At 47.2% G+C, this 18942-nt stretch overlaps 2 protein-coding genes across 6 annotated transcripts; one reads left to right on the top strand and one right to left on the bottom strand.

The window, feature by feature from the left end:
* Nucleotides 1-454: 454 nt before the first annotated feature.
* ISG20L2 (interferon stimulated exonuclease gene 20 like 2) lies at nucleotides 455-6096 on the bottom strand. 2 transcript variants are annotated; one of them, XM_075607682.1, is made up of 4 exons: nucleotides 6001-6096; nucleotides 3124-4054; nucleotides 1716-1916; nucleotides 455-665 (listed from the first exon to the last, which is right to left on the bottom strand). In XM_075607682.1, exons 2-4 carry the CDS (start codon nucleotides 3928-3930, stop codon nucleotides 552-554), a joined length of 1122 nt encoding a protein of 373 aa, XP_075463797.1. In that variant the 5' UTR covers nucleotides 3931-4054; nucleotides 6001-6096; the 3' UTR covers nucleotides 455-551. The 2 variants fall into 2 exon arrangements, with proteins under 2 accessions (XP_075463797.1, XP_075463799.1); XM_075607684.1 differs by lacking the exon at nucleotides 6001-6096 and adding an exon at nucleotides 5714-5989.
* On the top strand, nucleotides 6017-18886 carry METTL25B (methyltransferase like 25B). 4 transcript variants are annotated; one of them, XM_075607679.1, is made up of 9 exons: nucleotides 6017-6122; nucleotides 7124-7237; nucleotides 8439-8560; nucleotides 9208-9421; nucleotides 10368-10430; nucleotides 13341-13502; nucleotides 14665-15557; nucleotides 16152-16336; nucleotides 17793-18886. In XM_075607679.1, exons 2-9 carry the CDS (start codon nucleotides 7127-7129, stop codon nucleotides 17948-17950), a joined length of 1908 nt encoding a protein of 635 aa, XP_075463794.1. In that variant the 5' UTR covers nucleotides 6017-6122; nucleotides 7124-7126; the 3' UTR covers nucleotides 17951-18886. The 4 variants fall into 4 exon arrangements, with proteins under 4 accessions (XP_075463794.1, XP_075463795.1, XP_075463796.1 ...); XM_075607680.1 differs by lacking the exon at nucleotides 6017-6122 and adding an exon at nucleotides 6123-6146; XM_075607681.1 differs by lacking the exon at nucleotides 6017-6122 and adding an exon at nucleotides 6127-6161 and having other exon boundaries at nucleotides 13341-13484.
* Nucleotides 18887-18942: the final 56 nt, after the last annotated feature.

Here is an 18942-nt window from a genome sequence, read left to right as displayed (position 1 = left end):
CACTGCTAAAGGTGCAGTTTCACTTACTGAATCCTAACTTTGTTGCGTACAAATTACCTTTACCTTCTGTTTGTCTTGGATATATATTAGGAGTGGGCAACTCCAATCCTCAAGGGCCACCAACAGGTCAGGTTTTCAGGATATCTCTGCTTCAGCTCAGGTGGCTCAATCAGTGGCTCAGTCGAAAACGTAGCCACCTGCTCTGAAACTGGGACTCATTGCGCCACCTGTGCTGAAGCAGGGATATCCTGAAAACCTGACCTGTTGGTGGCCCTTGAGGACTGGAGTTGCCCATCCACGAACAAACAACATGGTAAGTTTGGGGGAAGCTTTGTAAAATAACTTCTTTATAACCCAGCCCTGCTCCCTCCAACTAGTGCATCATCCTGTCCTCAGGAGTTTTTCAGATGAATACCGAATGAAAGAATAATTGTTAAAAATGGTACAGAAGGCGTTATTGGCTGAATACTCTCACTTTATTGGAATTCCAATGTTTTTACGTGGGATAGTAATTCATTGTTCTTCACATGTTATGATTACCCGGGTAATAATCACTGCAGTGCCGGGACTGACACCAGCTGCCTCTCCCATTCTGCTTCAATCACTCGGTACAGCTCCATTGTGGCCTTGGCATCTTCAACGGACGAATGGCCGCTTCTCCCAGTCTAAACAAGAATGAAATAGATCCCTCTTAAAAGCGTGATTAACCTTTGCGTTATGATTACTTGTGCACTACACCCACCCAAAGAGAAGACCGTGGTGCTGCTTCATTTGAGAAAACGTACCAAAAAAAAATCAGATTTCTAGCTATTCTTTATTCCAGACTGCTTCAGTGTTATTAAAAGTCGCTAGTCTGACAATTAACATACCTGAAACACTGGACCTACTGACCAACCTAGTCTGACGTCAGGAAGAGAGAGGACTTCAAGTCGTAGGGAAATGGCTACTCGCAATTTATTTTAAGAAGGTTCGGGTACTGTCACCACCAAATCGATTGAGACCCCTGATGGTCTATTGACTAGAGCAGTGATTTCCAACCTTTTTTGTTTGGAGGAACCCTTGAAGTATTTCGAAAAATCTCGGGGAACCACTATCTGGCTGACACACATTCGGTTCGACGGGGGTCAGTCACAACATTTCACATCTCACGAGCCACCTCTATTTCCCACCCTCTACCCATGTATTTCTCTCCCATGCATCTCACTAACTCTCCCCCCTCCCGCCTCGCATGTATTTATCCCTTGCGTCTCACTCTTACTCCCTCTTTTTCTCACTCACTCTCTCCTGCCCCCCTCTCTTCTCTCACTTGCCCCTACCTTCCGTCAATTACCCCACTCTCTCTCAATCCACCCTACAAAATACATACCAAAAAAAAAACACCCCCGGGGGGGGGGGGGGGGGTTTGGGGGCTGTGGTCCATAGGAGGAACCCCCGAGACTGCTTCAAGGAGCCCCAGGGTTCCACGGAGCCCTGGTTGGGAATCACTGGACTAGAGTCTGAGAACATCTAATTAAGCGTCAACACAGACCAGTCCTACTGATCCTGTTCTGCCCACACGCAATTACAGAAATGCTGCCTTATTCGTTGCATGTCAACCTGTCTACCATTACTGTTGTGAAGGAATGGATTGCTTGCATCCATACACTGATCCAGCAACAATATTATCCAATGGGATCTTTAATGGGATCTGTACAAAGGGCGAGCTTTGGATGTACCTGGATGTCCTTATGGAGCAACTGCTTGGTAAGACGTTTCAGCGAGACTGCTCCCGTTTCCAGGAAGCCTGCCCTGTGCTTCAGCAGGGGGATCAGCGCTGTATCTCGGGTCATCTCCTTGGGGTGGAAGTAGTTCAGGGCCTTGAAGTCATTGTGGATGGCGTGTCCGACCACTATCTTACCGCTGAGGATTTTTAATATCTGAGAAAATTGGAAAATAGAACCAGTGTTTTCTGTAAGCCAGCACAGATCTCTCCTCTACCCAACTCCAGTGGCTAAGCTTAGTACAAAGCAGGACGTCTGGCAAATCCATCCTTCCATGATCCTAATGTTAATGACGTCCACAGGTGGCTAACTCATCTGCTAACAAAAATGTGTCAGCTGATATGCGATCATAAAGCAATGTGTTGGATGACACCTTTAAACCAGGGGTTCTCAACTCCAGTCCTCAAGACCCAGCAACAAGTCAAGTTTTTAGGATATTCCTGCTTCAGCCACGTGCTGAAGCAGGGGCTGATTGTGTCACCTGCACTGAAGCAAGGATATCCTGAAAACCTGACCGGTTGGGGGCTCTTAGGGACTGTAGTTGAGAACCCCTTGGCCTAAAGTGTATGGTGGGAAGCTGCTGATGCAGCTTAATTGTTGCATTATGTTATATTTGTGTATTTGCTTAAAAAAAATATGTCAAATTCTAGTTTAGGCCCATCAAAACCAAAACTGGTGGGCGACAACAGTGCAAAGGCGACCGCCCTGACATAAGTAACTGGTCGTTGAAGAAAATTATACAAAAAGCAGGTGGCGCGCTTATCGCAAAAGGCGTTCGGGCGCAGGATAGCTCCTGAAATGCTCTACTTTTTTTTTTTTTAGCACTTGGAAACTCAATGGAGAAAGCCAGACATTAAGCTCTTGTAGAGCAGATTTTCGCAGCCAATCTTGCGATGGGTGTGCAACCTGTTTTTATTTTATTTTATATATATATATATATATATATATATAGATAGATAGATAGATGGATAGATAGATATCTATATATATATATAGATATATATATATATATATATATATATATATATATATATATATATATATATATATACGCACACAATTTTGCTCAAATATCCTGTGACCTTGCAAGTGGCAGAGTCTTCACTAGATCAGCCTGAGCACCTCCAGAAGGAGAATCGACGTTGGGAAGGACATCACAAGTGCAAGTGTGCCTGAAACCTCTCTTTGTTTTGATATACTGCTATAATTAGTAGGCAATTTGGAAATAATTACTTAATGGCCAGCGTTTTCTTTTGTTTAAAAGATAATCAAAGATTTATAAAAAAAAAAAAAATCCCTGTGTAACTGCTGTGCTTGCTTGTGCCTGTTACCAGCCCTGAGCCTCGCTAGTTTGTGCCCTCACCTCTTTCTGTGCCAGTTTGAAAGGCGTTGCATTCACCAGGTGACTCCTCCTGATCCCGCTCCACCTGGATCTGTAATCAGTGACAGGGCTGCTGGGCAGAATATACTTGTCGTACACCACGTCCCCTTGATGATTCACAATGCTGCACCGAGCCAGGTCGCTCTTACACCCGCCAGGCCCCGTGCCCACCATCTCGCAGTCTATCGCTACCATCTTGTATGGAGGCTTCGCCGCCGAAGGAATTGCTGGAAGGCCGCTTTCAAACTCGCTCAGCACACTGGCATTGTGCTGCACCGAGATGGGTTTCGAATGGTTTTTCATGCGGGGGGCATTAGCCATGCTCTGTTCGGATGAGCCATGGCCCTCAGACGATACCCTTTTCGGAGTATAACAAGTCACGCGAGAATGATGTCGGTCGGAGCCCACATTGACAGTGATAGTGCCAGATTGATATGGCTTTCCCGATGGAGCAGTTCTGTCAGGATTGGTGGAAGCCCCTTGCTGGTGGAAATCATTTATTAGGCACGTGTCATTTCCTGGTTTCTTAGACCCGTTAAAGCTGTTCCATATACCTGGTCCCTGGTTCCACCTCCTCTTACCCGGGTCCCACGAGTTTGCTTGATGCTCAGAGTTTCTGTTTTGCACAGTGAAGTGTTGCTTGTGCTGCAGCTGCTTCTGTTTCAAGAGACCCTTTTTCTCTAAAAACCTTCTTTTTTTCATGAATCGTATGTGTTTCTGGCTGGTGTGCTCTGCCCGTCCACTAGACTGGCTAGCTCCCAAATCCAAGTTTAAAAGCATGCCCGACATGATGGATTAGTTACAAGGGGCTTGAGACAAACTAGGTAAAATTAACATGTCCATACTCACAAACGTCCTAAAATGCTACGTATAAAAAAATCCGGTAAATGGAATGTGAGATTCATCCCCTTACCTAAAATACAAACACAAAAATACAACGGTCACAATTCAGATTTTGATTCAACTATTTTAATATTAGTGTTTAAGATGGAAAAAATAAATAATAGATCTGCACCCACTGATGAATGCGAACACATTGCTTCATTTGGTGACACTAGGCACCACTATAGACTTGTGACCTATAATCAGTGGTTACGTTGCGATTAGCGATATCTTCATTTTCTCACCCATTGTACTAGTATTATTCATTTTTATATACAAAATTGCAATTCCACTTTCTTCAAAGATAAGTTTTTTTTATTTAAAGCCGTTCGCTTCTTCTATTTTTATGAAATCTACATAAAATATATTCCAAACATCTGTGCCCCAACGTTTAATACATGTAGATCCTTTTCTTTGTTTTTAGTCAGGGATAGTACCACTTTAAAAAAAAAAAAAATTACACTTTGATAACTGCCTATTTATTACCTACAACACATTATTATATGTAGTCTATATATCAAAGGCAGAAAGGAAGGCTATCAGAGCAGACGTCAGCAAACCCAATGACCTCCCGTAACATATTTAATAGCAAATTTAAGGGGTACCCCTGATAGTGTTTCCCAACAGGGGAGGGGGTTCAGGAACCCCTAGGAGGTCTGCGAGTTCTTTCCAAGGGATTTCCCCAAAAAATATGTAATGGGGGATCCCAGGCAGTATATTGGGTTTCTGAGCCTGTGTGAGGACTGCCCCAAACTGCACCTTAAAGTGTGTGGTATAACGGTCAATTACAGTAGCAGCTTCCAAAGTAGCGCCCCACAATGCTTTGCATCCACAACAGAAAGGCATTGTGGGGCGTGACTTTGGAAGCTCCCGCAGTAATTGACAATGTTACCCCCATGCTGTCTGCACACACTGAGGTGCAGTTTGGGTCCTTGATTGTGTGTCCACACCCACGATCACTGGACACGGTGCGTGGGGGATCCCAGGATATAGCTTCCTAAATGGCTTTTGTTAGCAACAGTCTAATGAGTAATCAAAACGATTAATTAGGGGGTTGCAGAAAAAAATATTTTCAAGCAGTGGGAACAGTGTAAAAAAAACAAAAGTTGGGGACCACTGCCTTTATAAGAAATGTGTTGCCCACACAGAGAAGGCCCAGACCTCTCTCACTCATCCTCTGAGTGTCTCACTCATTTGGAGTCAGGCTGGGGCCATAGTGCCTTCGCCCGTGCAGAGGCTGGTCAGTGAACGGGCGCTTACCTGGCCATGGAGGACGGGCCATTTGGGGGGGGGGGGGGGCGTGCCTGGGGGCATCACGGAGCTGGTTCACCCTCTTTGGGCAAACCGCTCACGTGATCGGTCTGTCGCGCCAAAAAAATCAGTTTGAACTTTTTTCTTGAGCAACACATGGACGCGATCACTGCCTTAAAGCAATCTGATCGCTCAGTGCGCCGACGTCTCCGCACAGTCTGGCACCATGACCCCAGCCTAAGTGTCACTATTGTTTAGTATCAGTCTCATGGACCTGAATGGGGATCTCACTGACAGAAGACAGACATTTTTTAAATTAAAATATTTTGCCCACAATCCCCCAAATCTGAGTCCCTGGCATCTCTGCAGTCTGCTCACAACTACAAAAAAAAAGTAGAAATAGGGCAACATACACATGAACAAGGTGTGTCGTTTGTACCTTGCTAATGATATGTATTCAATGTCACATCTCAGGCTAGACAGGCTTAGGAAGGTGACTTCGGAAGTACATGGGGACTGGGGCCTGTGAGACCGGGGCCTCGAGTAACTTGCAGGCCGGAGAACAGCGCCTACACCCGGGGACACGCAGAGGGGAAAGGCCGGGGATACGAAGGCCGTGATCATCCCAACACAGCGGCGGGCGGCATTGCGCCTGCGGCCTCTCGGGGGGGCCGGGGTATGGAGCGTAAGACCGGGTATCTGACGGATAGACCCCCGGGTACTCACCGTGCACACGGACCGGAACAGGAAGGGCGGCACAGGGGAGTTCCACGTGCAGCCACTTCCGGGTAGTGACGTCACCGCCCATAGCAACAGCGAGGGGGGGGTCCCCTTGGAGACAGCAAGAGGTGAGTGAGTGACCCCGGGGATAGGTGGGTTACATGGAGGTATGGCATGGAGAAAGGAGGGCACGTGTCAAGAGGAGGGCAGCTTCAGGGAGACATGAGACCTGGCCAGCTAGGGAGGAGGGGGGCCTGAGCCTGAATATACTCATTAATTCAGGAATATACTTTACTGTAGTTAAGTGTGTATTTATTTATCCCAAACCAGGGGGTCTGTAGTACATGGCCTCATGTAGCGCAAGTCTACAAAAGTACGGCTTACCGAGTCCCCAGTCTTCACTGTGGCACGCGCGCCAGGCGGGGGGGCGGCGCGTGCACAGCGCTACACCACGATCTGCGGTCTGGGGGGAGAGGGAAGGTTTGCGACGGGAGGGGGCGTGGCTGTGGGTTTGCAGGGGCGTGGCCATGACGTCCCGCTGCTGGTACGCCCTTATTGGCTGAACCGCCACGCCCCCGTCGCAGATGTCGAGGTCAAATTCTCCTGCCTCCCTGAAAACCTGTCGCGCACCGCTGGGGAAAGGTGCGTGACAAGGTAGGGACTGGGACCGGCTGGACTGGAAGGGCGGGGCTTGATAGCACAGCGCACGCCGAGCCGTGCGCTGTGGCGGTGACTGGGACCGCAGCCTTATAGGGCCGGCGACAGCGACGCCGCGTCAAAACAAATGCATTGGCGCCAGCACTTATAGTGGATGCGACAGCGTTTCCAAAATCGTTTGAGCCACCTATGCTGAAGCAGGGATATCCTGAAAACCAGACCTGTTGTCGACTGAGCCACTGATTGAACCACCTGTGCTGAAGCAGGGATATCCTTAAAACCTGATGTGTTAGTGGCCCTCGAGGGCTGGAGTTGGGTGCCCCAGGTCTAGAGTAAAGAGCACTTACTTACAAAGAGTAAATGGGTTGGAGAGCCATATCTCTGCATTACCAAACCCATAACCGTTCTTTTGATGTAGTGTTTTGTGGTGAATAATAGAACTAGATTTCTATATTTTTATCCCGGCATTTAGAGCATGTCCAGCTTCCATTCCCAGCCCTTATCTCAGAGACAGCAACAGCAGCTTGCTCTGAATATCACACAGGTGCTGTCTACCTATGGCTTTATCACAGATGCCTACATTATTGTAAGTATCTACCAACTGCTTTGCTCTTACTTACCAGTTGTGACACATTGTTGCTCATGGTTGTGGCATTTAATTGTTTTTTTTAATTTTATTTAAATATACAGCACCATGTTTTGGTGGTTTCTTTCTTTATACTGCTTATAGCAGTGGTTTCCAACTTTTTTTTCTTCATTAAGGAACGTTATTATTATATTGTGAAATTCTGCTGAACCCCAACCCTCTCTAATAGTCTGAGATCAGATGCATTGTAAGGAACCCCAACCCTCTCTAATAGCGCGCCTGAGGTCTGATGCATTGTAAGGAACCCCAACCCTCTCTAATAGCACGTCTGAGATCAGATACATTGTAAGGAACCCCAACCCTCTCTAATAGCGCATCTGGGATGAGATGCAGTTTAAGGAACCCCAACCCTCTCTAATAGCGTGTCTGGAATCAGATGCATTGTAAGGAACCCCAACCCTCTCTAATAGCGTGTCTGAGATCAGATGCATTGTAATGAACCCCAACCCTCTGTAATGGCGCGTCTGAGATCAGATGCATTATAATGAACCCCAACCCTCTTTAATAGCGTGTCTGAGATCAGATGCATTGTAATGAACCCCAACCCTCTCTAATAGCGCGTCTGAGATCAGATGCATTGTAAGGAACCCCGACCCCCTCTAATAGTGCATCTAAGATCAGATACATTGTAAGGAACTCCAACCCTCTCTAATAGCGCATCTGGGATGAGATGCAGTTTAAGGAACCCCAACCCTCTCTAATAGCGTGTCTGGAATCAGATGCATTGTAAGGAACCCCAACCCTCTCTAATAGCGTGTCTGAGATCAGATGCATTGTAATGAACCCCAACCCTATGTAATGGCGCGTCTGAGATCAGATGCATTATAATGAACCCCAACCCTCTTTAATAGCGTGTCTGAGATCAGATGCATTGTAAGGAACCCCAACCCTCTATAATAGCGTGTCTGAGATCAGATGCATTGTAAATTCTTCTGTATTTGGTACAATTTTTCAAATTACCTGAAAATTTTAGGGAACCCAAGGACATTTCTGTGTGCAGCATCGTATAATCCATGTATTTGTTGTTGTTCCTGCTGCAGTTTACAGTGAGTGCATGAACATTTGTCATTTGTATTGATATCAGTTGTTAGATTTGTGCTTTGCTAAACATTGCTTTCTTTTTTTTTTTTTAACCCCACAGGAGTTTTTTACGGATAATCTCTGGGAGAAGCTCCCGGAGCCCTGGAGATTAGCGCTGTCAGACCTGCCCTTCCCGCAGTTATCTGACCAGCTGCTGTCTAACAAAAATACAAAGGACATCAGGTAAGATTGTGCTCTTGTGTAGCAACCCAAAATATAATTCTGTTACTACAAGGTGACTGCTAACATTTTTACTTTGATTTTAGCACAGGGGTGCGCAAACTGGGGGGCGCAAGATTTTCTAGGGGGGGGCGTGGCGGTTACAGAGGCCCCGCGCCCTTCCCAATGCATTTAAATTAAATGCCGGGGGAGGCGTGAGGCCTCTGTAACATCCCTTACCTGCTGCCAGATGGCTCTTTGGCGACGCAACGCTACAGCAACGCGCGGCAAATGACGCCGTGGGGTCACGTGACGTCACATGACCCGTGGCGTCATTTGACACAGGGTCGTAGGAGCGTGGGGGTGCGAACGCTGGAGCTGTGAGGCAGGGGGGCGCACGTTAAAAACTTTGCACTCCCCTGCCTTAGCAAATTACAGGGGTGGCCAACTGCAGTCCTCAAGGGCCACCAACAGGTCAGTTTTTCAGAATATCCCAGCTTCAGCACAGGTGGCTCAGTCGAAGACTGATTGATTGAGCCACCGGTGCTGAAGCAGGGATATCCTGAAAACCTGACCTGTTGGTGGCCCTTGAGGACTGCAGTTGGCCCCGCCTGTGCTAGAACATGACGCTTGAATGAAGCCTGAGCCAGGCAACTCTCTTCCTCACTCAGTTACAGGTCGGTGTGGCCTCTGAGCCTTTTGGCTCTTACGGTAACCGCGCGTTCCCTGACTTTCCCAAGAACCCCGCGTCACGAAGCCAGCAAAATGAACCCGGAAAACCTGGCGGAATTCCAGGCCAACCACCACCAGAGCTCCATGCTGGATCCTCTCCTCCGCAAACACGTTAAGCTCAAGAAGCAGCATGAAATCAGACAGCTTGGAAAGGTGAGAACCACCCACCATGTACGTCCGGAAAATGAAGCCCGCCTAGTCGGGGAAATCAGTCCCACTGTCCTTTCTTCGGAATTGTCAAAATCTGTATTCACAGTAATTATTTGCCTTGGGTGTTTTTCCTTGCTGGTGTCTGAGGGTCGTGTTGACCCGTTGTTAATAACTTACTGTTGATAAATAGATGCATGTAAATGAGTGATTCTACACTTCTACACCCCACCTCCGCTTTCCCTTCTCCATCCATTTTTTTCCTATGTTTAGCCTCCTCCATCACTGAAAATTTCCATAATAAATATGTGTAAAATAAAGAATACAGCAACAGGTGAGGTGTTGGCTAATAATCTGAAAGGATTCTCAATGCCCCTTTAGAGAGAGATGACATATTGCCAAGGAGTATCCCCAAGACACTATAATCAGATGTATTGCCCTGTGATATTTTGTATCACTGCTCAATAGCTATTCAAGATGTTCAGCTCCATTCAGATGAGTGAGACTGACATCTTCTCCAGCACAGCAAAGCGTATTGAATAAAATCTCTTTCATGATATCAATGCACCGCTACATAAAGCTACAAAATGCCATATGTTCTATACACTTAATATCAGCGACACTCTTCACGGTATGTACCCAGCGCTGGAAATTAGCATTGTGTAGCATGCCAGTGATTTCCTTTTACACACGTTTGAGTGTAAGAAACCTGTTTTATCAATTTTATATTTTACTCACATCTGCTCGGTAAAACCTGCACAGAAAAGGAGGAAACGTATGCTAAATAATGCAAATATTAACACGTACAAATACAATGTGAGCGTCTCGCTCTGTGTTGTTACTCCTACCGGTGTCGTTTTCAATACGTCTCCCTTGATAAGCAGCTCCCTCAATAGGGTGAAATAAATATTTTCAATGCTGCGTATTAATTCTTCCTATTTTCATCTTGCAGTTAGTGAAACAACTGAGTGACCTCACGGGCTGCGACCAGGTAGTGGACATCGGCTCCGGCCAGGTAGGGTCACTAGCACAGCTGCAGGAATGTGCTGCTCTTAATTCCATCACTTTATCAGAATGATACATTTTTAAACGAATTTGCTAATAAAAAGGATAAATGGATTTAAGGCTAATCTTATAATATATAAAATCGAAAGGTTAGTGCTAGCTGCGGTGAATCTGATTGGTCCTCAGCCTCTGGCCAATCAGATTGGTGGGTCTGACGTCACTCAACTGCCACTCTCTTCCCCCTTGGACACACACACACACTCACACTCACTCTCGCTCTCTCTGTCCTCTTCCCCCCCCCCCCCATCACACTCACCTCCCTCCCCGGCGCTCACTCACCTCCCTCCCTGGCGCTCACTCACCTCCCTCCCCGGCGCTCACTCACCTCCCTCCCCGGCGCTCACTTCCCTCCCCGGCGGGCGGACAGGCAGTGGGCAGGCAGCCTCCGGAAGGACCCCCTTCCTCCTGCAGCTGCCTCGCGGCTCTGAGTGCCTAAGATGGCGGCGACCGGAAGGACCCCCTCCTGCAGCTGCCTCGCGCCTAAGATGGCGGCGCCCGGAAGGACCCCCTTCCTCCTCCAGCTGCCTCGCGGCGGCGCCGGTGGGAGGGAGGGAGGAGGGAAACAGAGAGGTGACATATCTGTGTGTGTGTGTGTGTGTGTGTGTATGGGAGAGTGAGTGTGTGTGTCACTGTGTGTAACACTGTGTGTGTGTGTGGTACACTGCCCCCCCCTCCTGTCCACTGTCCCCCCCCTCCTGTCCACTGTCCCCCCCCCCCTCCTGTCCACTGTCCCCCCCCCTCCTGTCCACTGTCCCCCCCCCTCCTGTCCACTGTCCCCCCCCTCCTGTCCACTGTCCCCCCCTCCTGTCCACTGTCCCCCCTCCTGTCTACTGTCCCCCCCCCTCCTGTCTACTGTCCCCCCCCCTCCTGTCCACTGTCCCCCCCCCCCTCCTGTCCACTGCCCCCCCCTCCTGTCCACTGCTCCCCCTTCCTGTCCACTGTGTCCCCTACCTCCTGTCCACTGTGTCCCCCCCCTCCTGCCCACTGTCGTCGTCCCCCCCTATCCACTGTCCCCCCCCCCCCCCTCCTAGCGGGAAATTTAACTCACGGGCAACGCCGGGTCTCTCAGCTAGTATATTATAATTTAAAGGAGCAGTGTACACCTTGTTTCATCTTTTTTTTATTCTTCACATAAGTGAAAAGCAGGGGGTCCCTGGTGCGGAACCTCGTTAATCTCGGCTCTGGGGACGAACGGCTCCCAGAGATACTGGGAAAGCTGCCACTGGTCACTTGCTGGATGACGTCTTCGCTTCCTATTGGCCAGCGTCACAAGGGAGATGGAAACCTCCATTTTGTTTCCCTTAGCGGGGGTGTTGGTGGCGGCATCTTCCTAGCTAAATATCTCGGGGACCAGGGACCCCCCGGAGCTAAAATAAACACTGTTCAGACCTGGAGACCCATGCTCCCCACCCATGTAAAAAAAAAGAGAGAGGGGAACTGCAGGGGGTACACTCCTTTTAAAGCTGCAGTCTAAGCTGCCGTTTTTTTAAAAAATTTCCCTTCAACATGTGCATCAATACAATCCACACAATGATAAATAATTAGATAAGTTGCCAATCCATCTGTTCTCCTCTGATCGATCGGCGAAAATTTTGGCTCGGGGGTTCACTAAATGTCTGTCAGTGCAGCAGAAGAGGACAAAAGATGCAAAGTTCTGTGGGGAAGATCATGTGACCAGGCAGTCACTAGATACAGCTGGTGCACTGCTAGAGGGGGCAGGGCTCAAAAAAGGGGAGTGCCATAGGCTGTTTCAGAAGAGGAAGGGTATGTGACTTTGTAAATGGTTGCTATAGAAACAAAAAAATGCTTGTTACATTAGAATACATAAAAAATATAATTCAGAGTGGTTTAAAAAAAATGTACAGAACTAATTTATTGAAAAACACAGGATATTGCTTGATCTGCAGCTTTAAGTACATTATAATTTAGTATCATATCATATGCATCACAGGCGCGTCAGTGCTATGTAATAAATGAGATAGTGATCGTATTGCATGTGTTCTAATATGAATAGGGTTTGTGAAACATACCGATCTATATGCTGAAAGGCTTGTTACATTAGAATACATTAAAAATGTCATTCAGAGTTGTTTAAAAAAAATGCTACAAATGAGATACTGATTGTATTACATGTGTTCTAATATGACTAGGGTTTGTGGAACATACATATGCTGAAAGGGTGTCTTAAGCACAGATTTATTCATAAAGATGGCAGAGAAAGGAAACCGTCTAATCTCCAGGAATAAAGTACGCTAAAACAGCCTCGAGTCGCAACCCTCAAAAACCAATACAATGTGTGTGAAATGAGAACCTAAAGTGCACACCTCCATGAATGCCAAGTAACTGGGCTCAGTGTTTCCGCGCCAGCAGCCTGAGTGCCCCGTTTCAGAAAGTTCTGTGAAGTACTTTAATAATGGCGCAGTGAGCTCTGCTCACATATTAACCAGTGACACAAGGCTCAAGTACAGGACCTGGCTGTGTACATCCCTGCTGCATACTGGGAGCTGTGGGTCCTCCTCACCACTGTCTATTAGGCTACGGCCCCAGTGCTTGCGCTGCACGCGCGCCTGTGAGGCTGGCGACGCGTGCCGCCTAGTTCCCTTGTCTGCAGTGAGTTACAGGGGAAAAGATGGGGGTGCGGCCATGACACCACCCAGCAGGTTTGCCTTCATTGGCTGAACCGCCGGGGGCGTGGCGTCGCTAGGTCTAATCACAATTTGAATGTAGATCTGAAAAACTCGCCTCGCAGCGGGCCCGGCCCCATTGAGAGGCAGCTCTTGTCCCCGCAGTGCCCAACATAGCGAGCACTGCAGCAGCCAGTGGGGACCAAGCCTTAGTTTTAATTTCTGTCTCCTCCTAGGGCCATCTATCACGGTTCTTATCCTTTAGTCTAGGGCTGTCCGTTACAGCCGTGGAGGCCGACCGGAATCTGGTCACCATGGCAACCACGTTTGACCAGCACCTGATGCACATGCTCCGAAAAGAGATGGGAAGGTCAGCAAAGGTATCGCTCATACTACAGGTTATACTAATAGTTACAACTTGCATGATAACAGTGTGTGTGTGTATATAGATAGATAGATAGATAGATATAGAGGATATCTATATTTCTCACACGCATCCCTAATCTGAAGAGCTTACTATCTATTTTTTGTTGTGCAAGGCACAGGGAGATAAAATTACTTGCCCCAGGACACAAGTAGATGACATTGGGTCTTTAACCAGATTCACCCACTTCAAAGACCATTTTATCAAAGATTTTGAATTCCACCACGCACCAAGCCTTTACCATGTACCATGCCTTTACCATGTACCACACACCAGGCCTTTATCATGTACCATGCCTTTACCATGTACCACGCACCAGGCCTTTACCATGTACCATCCCTTTACCAGGCACCATACCTTTACCACGAACCATGCACCATACCTTTACCACGCACCATGCCTTTACCATGTACCATACCTTTACCATGTACCATGCCTTTACCATGTACCATGCACCATACCTTTACCACGCACCATGCCTTTACCATGTACCATACCTTTACCAGGCACCATACCTTTACCACGCATCATGCCTTTACCATGTACCATGCACCATACCTTTACCACACACCATGCCTTTACCATGTACCATACCTTTACCACGCACCATGCCTTTACCACGGACCATGCACCATACCTTTACCACGCACCATGTCTTTACCATGTACCATACCTTTACCACGCACCATGCCTTTACCATGTACCATGCACCATACCTTTACCACGAACCATGCCTTTTAACATGTACCATACCTTTACCACGCACCATGCCTTTACCATGTACCATGCCTTTACCAGTACAATGCAAGCATTCCCTATGCCGTATGTACCTTTAATCCTAGGGCTTCTTCTGAGGTTTCACAGTGAAATTTATTTAAATGAAAGTGAAGAGATTTGCCGTCTTGGCGCCTTCATTTGTTACTCATTTGCTTTTTAGTGGTTGTAAGTTTTTGCGGTTTTCTCCGGTGAAGTCCCAAACACCGGAGTTATTATACAGCGCATATCTCTGCTAAACAGAACGGGCAGAAGTACAGTATCACTTTTATCACACGTCATAATTAACGTGCCAGCAAAATCATAAGTGCTCTGTAAATGTAAAATAAACCCAACACATTCATAATTTCATCCTTTTTTAGAATGAAGTTCCCAACATTATCTCACCAAAACCCCCACAGCATTTGTCAGTGTGGGTGGATCCAAAGGCATCCTGGGAAGATCTCGTAACCCAGTTATGCGATAGTGCATCCGTGGAAAAGGGCGAGGACGCCCACTTCCAAGCACCAGATTTTGGGCTTTCAGTGACAGAACAAACGTGTCCGAGCCAGAGGATCAACACTGATAACGCAGACAAAAGTCTCCCACAAACCAAAGGAGAGAATGAGACAACGGAAGGCTTAAGGAAGAGAAAAAGTGGCAAAAAACGTTCACGTTTGGTTGCACTGAAACAAGCGAATCCTGAGCAGTCTGTGTTCAGAAGAGGAACAAACTCACACGTTCCACATGGTTTCTCTAACCATTGCACTGATGAACATGACACGTGTTCTTCTTGTGTTATAAAGCCTTTCAGACACTGCCATCTGTCACTTCACAGCAAGTTTGTGCTAACAGGGCTTCATGCCTGTGGTGACCTAAGCGTGGCTATGTTACGCCACTTTGCAAGGTGCCCTAGTGTTGTGGGCATCACTTCAGTTGCCTGCTGCTACATGAAGATAACCACAGCTGAGATGCCACAACCACCTGGAGTCCTGTCTCCGTCCCATTCAGATGAGACCGTGCAGCAGGCAGAGTACGGCTATCCCATGAGCTCCTGGGTGGCCCAGCTCCCAGGGCATAAGCTGTCCTACAAGGCTAGGGAGGTGGCATGCCATGCCATAGAGGACTACACAGAACGACTTAAAGGCGAGAGCAGCGTCCTGCGAACTCACTGCTATAGAGCTGTGCTGGAGACCATTATCCGGAGTGTAGACCCTACCATGAAACGCGCCGGGGTGCAATCAATTAAAAAGGCCCACGAGCTTCCCTTTAAGGAGTAAGTGCTAGGACTAGTAACAAAACATTGGTCCGAGTCGCATGTCGGTTTTTTCACAGGTTTTGGCATCGGTCAGCGGTTTCTCAAACCGTGCTGGTGAGCGGTCTCTACAGTAGCATCTAGCTTATTTTTCTTTACCTCTTAAAGATATTAGAGTTGTCACCGACCGCACGTAGTGCTTGCAATGTAGGTGGGGAATTCCACTGGCCTCACCATTAATTAATTTGCCATTTATTTTTATAAATTTTTTAAACAAAATCAGAAAGGATAACGTTCCAATTTCCAGAACGCGATTGGTCCCAGTGTAGAAGACAGGCTTGTATTAGACCAGGTGAACCCAAGGGTTCAGGTTATACAAATCAAAAAGGTGCAGCCGGAATTCCTGCTTAGTTACACATGGTTGATTTTGATGTTGCCTTTTTTTACTTAAATTTTTTTTTGTTTTCTCTTATTTGCTTATTTTTACCAAAATAAACGTAATATTTTCAATTACATTTTATTTTTATATGCTTTTATATTTTGATAGTTTATTGCTTCCTCCTCTTACTGCATCTTACTGTTCTTTTTGTTATTTGAATGATCTTTTTTTTTTAGGTACGCCCGCCAGGGTCTGAAACGAGTAGGGCTGGATCCCAATACTCCCTTGGATGATGTCTCAGTGGAACACATGCTCTCCCAGCATCAAAATGTGGTGGCGTTCTTTAGCCTGGCGCTGCTGCTAGCACCACTGGTGGAAACTCTTATTCTGCTGGACAGGATGATCTTCCTACAGGAGGAAGGTGTGTCGCAGGCTCCCACTAAGCGAGGCGGTTGGGCATATAGAAATGGCTGACAAATAAGAATAACTAGTCTCACGATGGTTGCCACATGCCGACTATGGTGCAAAGGGAAAGAACACTAGACGAGATTATTATTGGTTGCTAAATGGGAACAATTGCTTTCTCGTTTACAAATCCAGAGTACAAATAGATTTATATTAACAAACTCCCCCCCAAAATGGTATTAAAGGGTAATGAAAAAGCTTGTTGTACAGTATTGTAGAAAAAATGTCAACCGTATTTATGCTTTTAAAACAAAAGGAGGGAAGTATTTTTTTTAAAACGTACATTTTTTTTGTTGTTTTATCCTGGGTGGGTACAGAATAAATAGGGGTGTATAGTATAATAATTGGATACATCTATGCATTTCTACATTCATCCTGGGCATCTAGAAGGTATTCATTATCTTAGCCCATTAGTGTCACTTGGTTAACTGGGAACCCCTCGGATGGAGGGGGCATTCCTATATGGAGAAGGGATCTTGCATCTCATTGATTTTACCATTGAACCCGGGCCTGGTGTTATGAGGTATTAATCCAGGGATGTCAAAATTTATGTAATTTGGGGATGATTTGATTTAGAATGGAGGTTAGTTTTTTCCATTAACATTACTTCATCATTTTGTTGGGTTATTGAAGGGGCTTTAAGCTTTCTCCATGAGGCTGTTATTGAACAGTGAGCTGCTGTAAGGATGTGTGCTGGGAGAGATTGGTTATGGGGACGTAAGCTTTTCGATTGGTTTAGCTAGAATCAACACCACTGGGTTCCTTGTGATCTTGATTTTCCAGGACTGATTCTATCTTAAAAAGACAGTAGAATTTAAAAACTGGGATACCCCTTTTAGCCTAGAGGGGATACTCCCGACTTTTAGTGAACCAGCAGTAATGATCCAACTAAGGCTGCGAGCCTGCTGCGGCCGGCGGGGCGCGCGGCCGCGAACCACCAGACCCTTGCCCGAGTGGTCCCTGCCCCCGCTGCCTCCTTCCGACAGGGCTGACTACGTACTGTGACGGGTCAGCCGGCCGATGCTGCAAGAATCTTGTGAATTTCGGCGTTGACGCGTCACGTGGTACGCGAGTCAGCCAACGGGGAGGAGTGGAGGGAAGGAGCTAGGTGGGAGGCGCCTTGGGCGGGGAGCAGGGAAGGTGCTGCGTGTTATTAAAGTGTGTGTGTGTGTGTACGGCACCACGATCGGAGCCTGCCCCCCCTCCCTCCAACTCCCGTCCCCCTCCCTCTCCGGGTCCCTACAGACCGCATATCGCTGTCTGTGTCTGTCAGCGCCCCACCTGTCTGCAGTGCAGGTGCGCTGACTGAGGGAGCGGGGCCTTAGCCTAATCAGAAACCTTTTGTATTTAGAATGAAACCAAATGACATTAGTATCTCCTGTAGGTTGAATTTTCTCTCTTCTCCCTTGTAGGATTTCGCTGTGATCTCATTCCTCTATTTAAGCCGAGGTTCTCGCCTAGAAATCTGGTGCTTGTAGCTGCCAAGGTGGACCCTGCTTCAGGGGATCTTGTGGAGGATGTGAAGGCATGTGACGTGAGAGAAGCTGGGTCTCAACATTCGGAGACATAGAAAAGCATCGCTGGGCGTTACACACGGAGCAATTACAGAACCGCTGTTCTACAAAGGCTTATACGGACTTGGTTGTTTTGCGCTAAAGAAATTCAAACGTGCAATTCCAAACCTGCTACGGTTTTTAATGCTTCGTAAAAAAACAAAACTGTTTATACCTGATACGCGATTGTGTTTAAGTTGCAACTCTACCCCCAAAAAGTTATCGGGGTTCAGATTTATTGTAGGTTATGGTATCTTTTAGTAAACCAACTTCAAAGTTCTACATGGAGGCGATTTATAATGTACAGAGTGTTTAAAACCGCAACCCCCTGCTCCTCGAAATACTTACATCTGTAGGTGCTGCCGGTAGCAGCTCCGCAGGTTTAAATGTCCTGGCCAATATGAAGCCACAAGGGATGACGGCACGGCTTCCTATAGGCCCGCGTGGCGCAGGAGCTTTAAATCCGGCATTTCGATAGCCCAGCCGGAGCTTCTATCGGCCCGTTGAACCGAGGTATCTCGGGAAGCAGGGGGTCAGCGGAGTTGAAAGCGGAGACAGTTCAGCTCCGGAGATCCCCTGCTTCATACCTGTAAGGCAATCCCGGCCATTATATTTTTATTTATTTTTTAATACAGGATGGAAGCAGGGGGTCTCTGGAACTGGACCCCATTAATTTCAGCTCCTGGGGCCCCCTGCTTCCAGAGATACTTATCTACATAAGGGGTGGCAGTAGCCACTCTGGGGTTCACTATATGTCTGCATTTCAAAGCTGGCCGGCCCTGTGGGCCAATAGGAAGCTGTGATGTCATCAGGTGCGGCTTCCTTATTGGCCCATGTGATTTTCTGTAATCTTAGCACTGTATTTTTTATATATACAGCTCAACCCCATTATAGCGCGATCCGCTATAACGCGGATCAGCTTATAACACGGTTTGAGCGTGGACCCCGAATTTTTTTGCACACACTGCACACACTCACAGTCAAATACACACAATGTCTCTTTAAGGGA

Source organism: Ascaphus truei, chromosome 7, assembly GCF_040206685.1.
Source record: "Ascaphus truei isolate aAscTru1 chromosome 7, aAscTru1.hap1, whole genome shotgun sequence".
Lineage (NCBI taxonomy): Eukaryota > Metazoa > Chordata > Amphibia > Anura > Ascaphidae > Ascaphus > Ascaphus truei.
The sequence above is the reverse complement of the archived record's forward strand: the minus strand, read 5'-3'. Positions and strand labels throughout refer to the sequence as shown.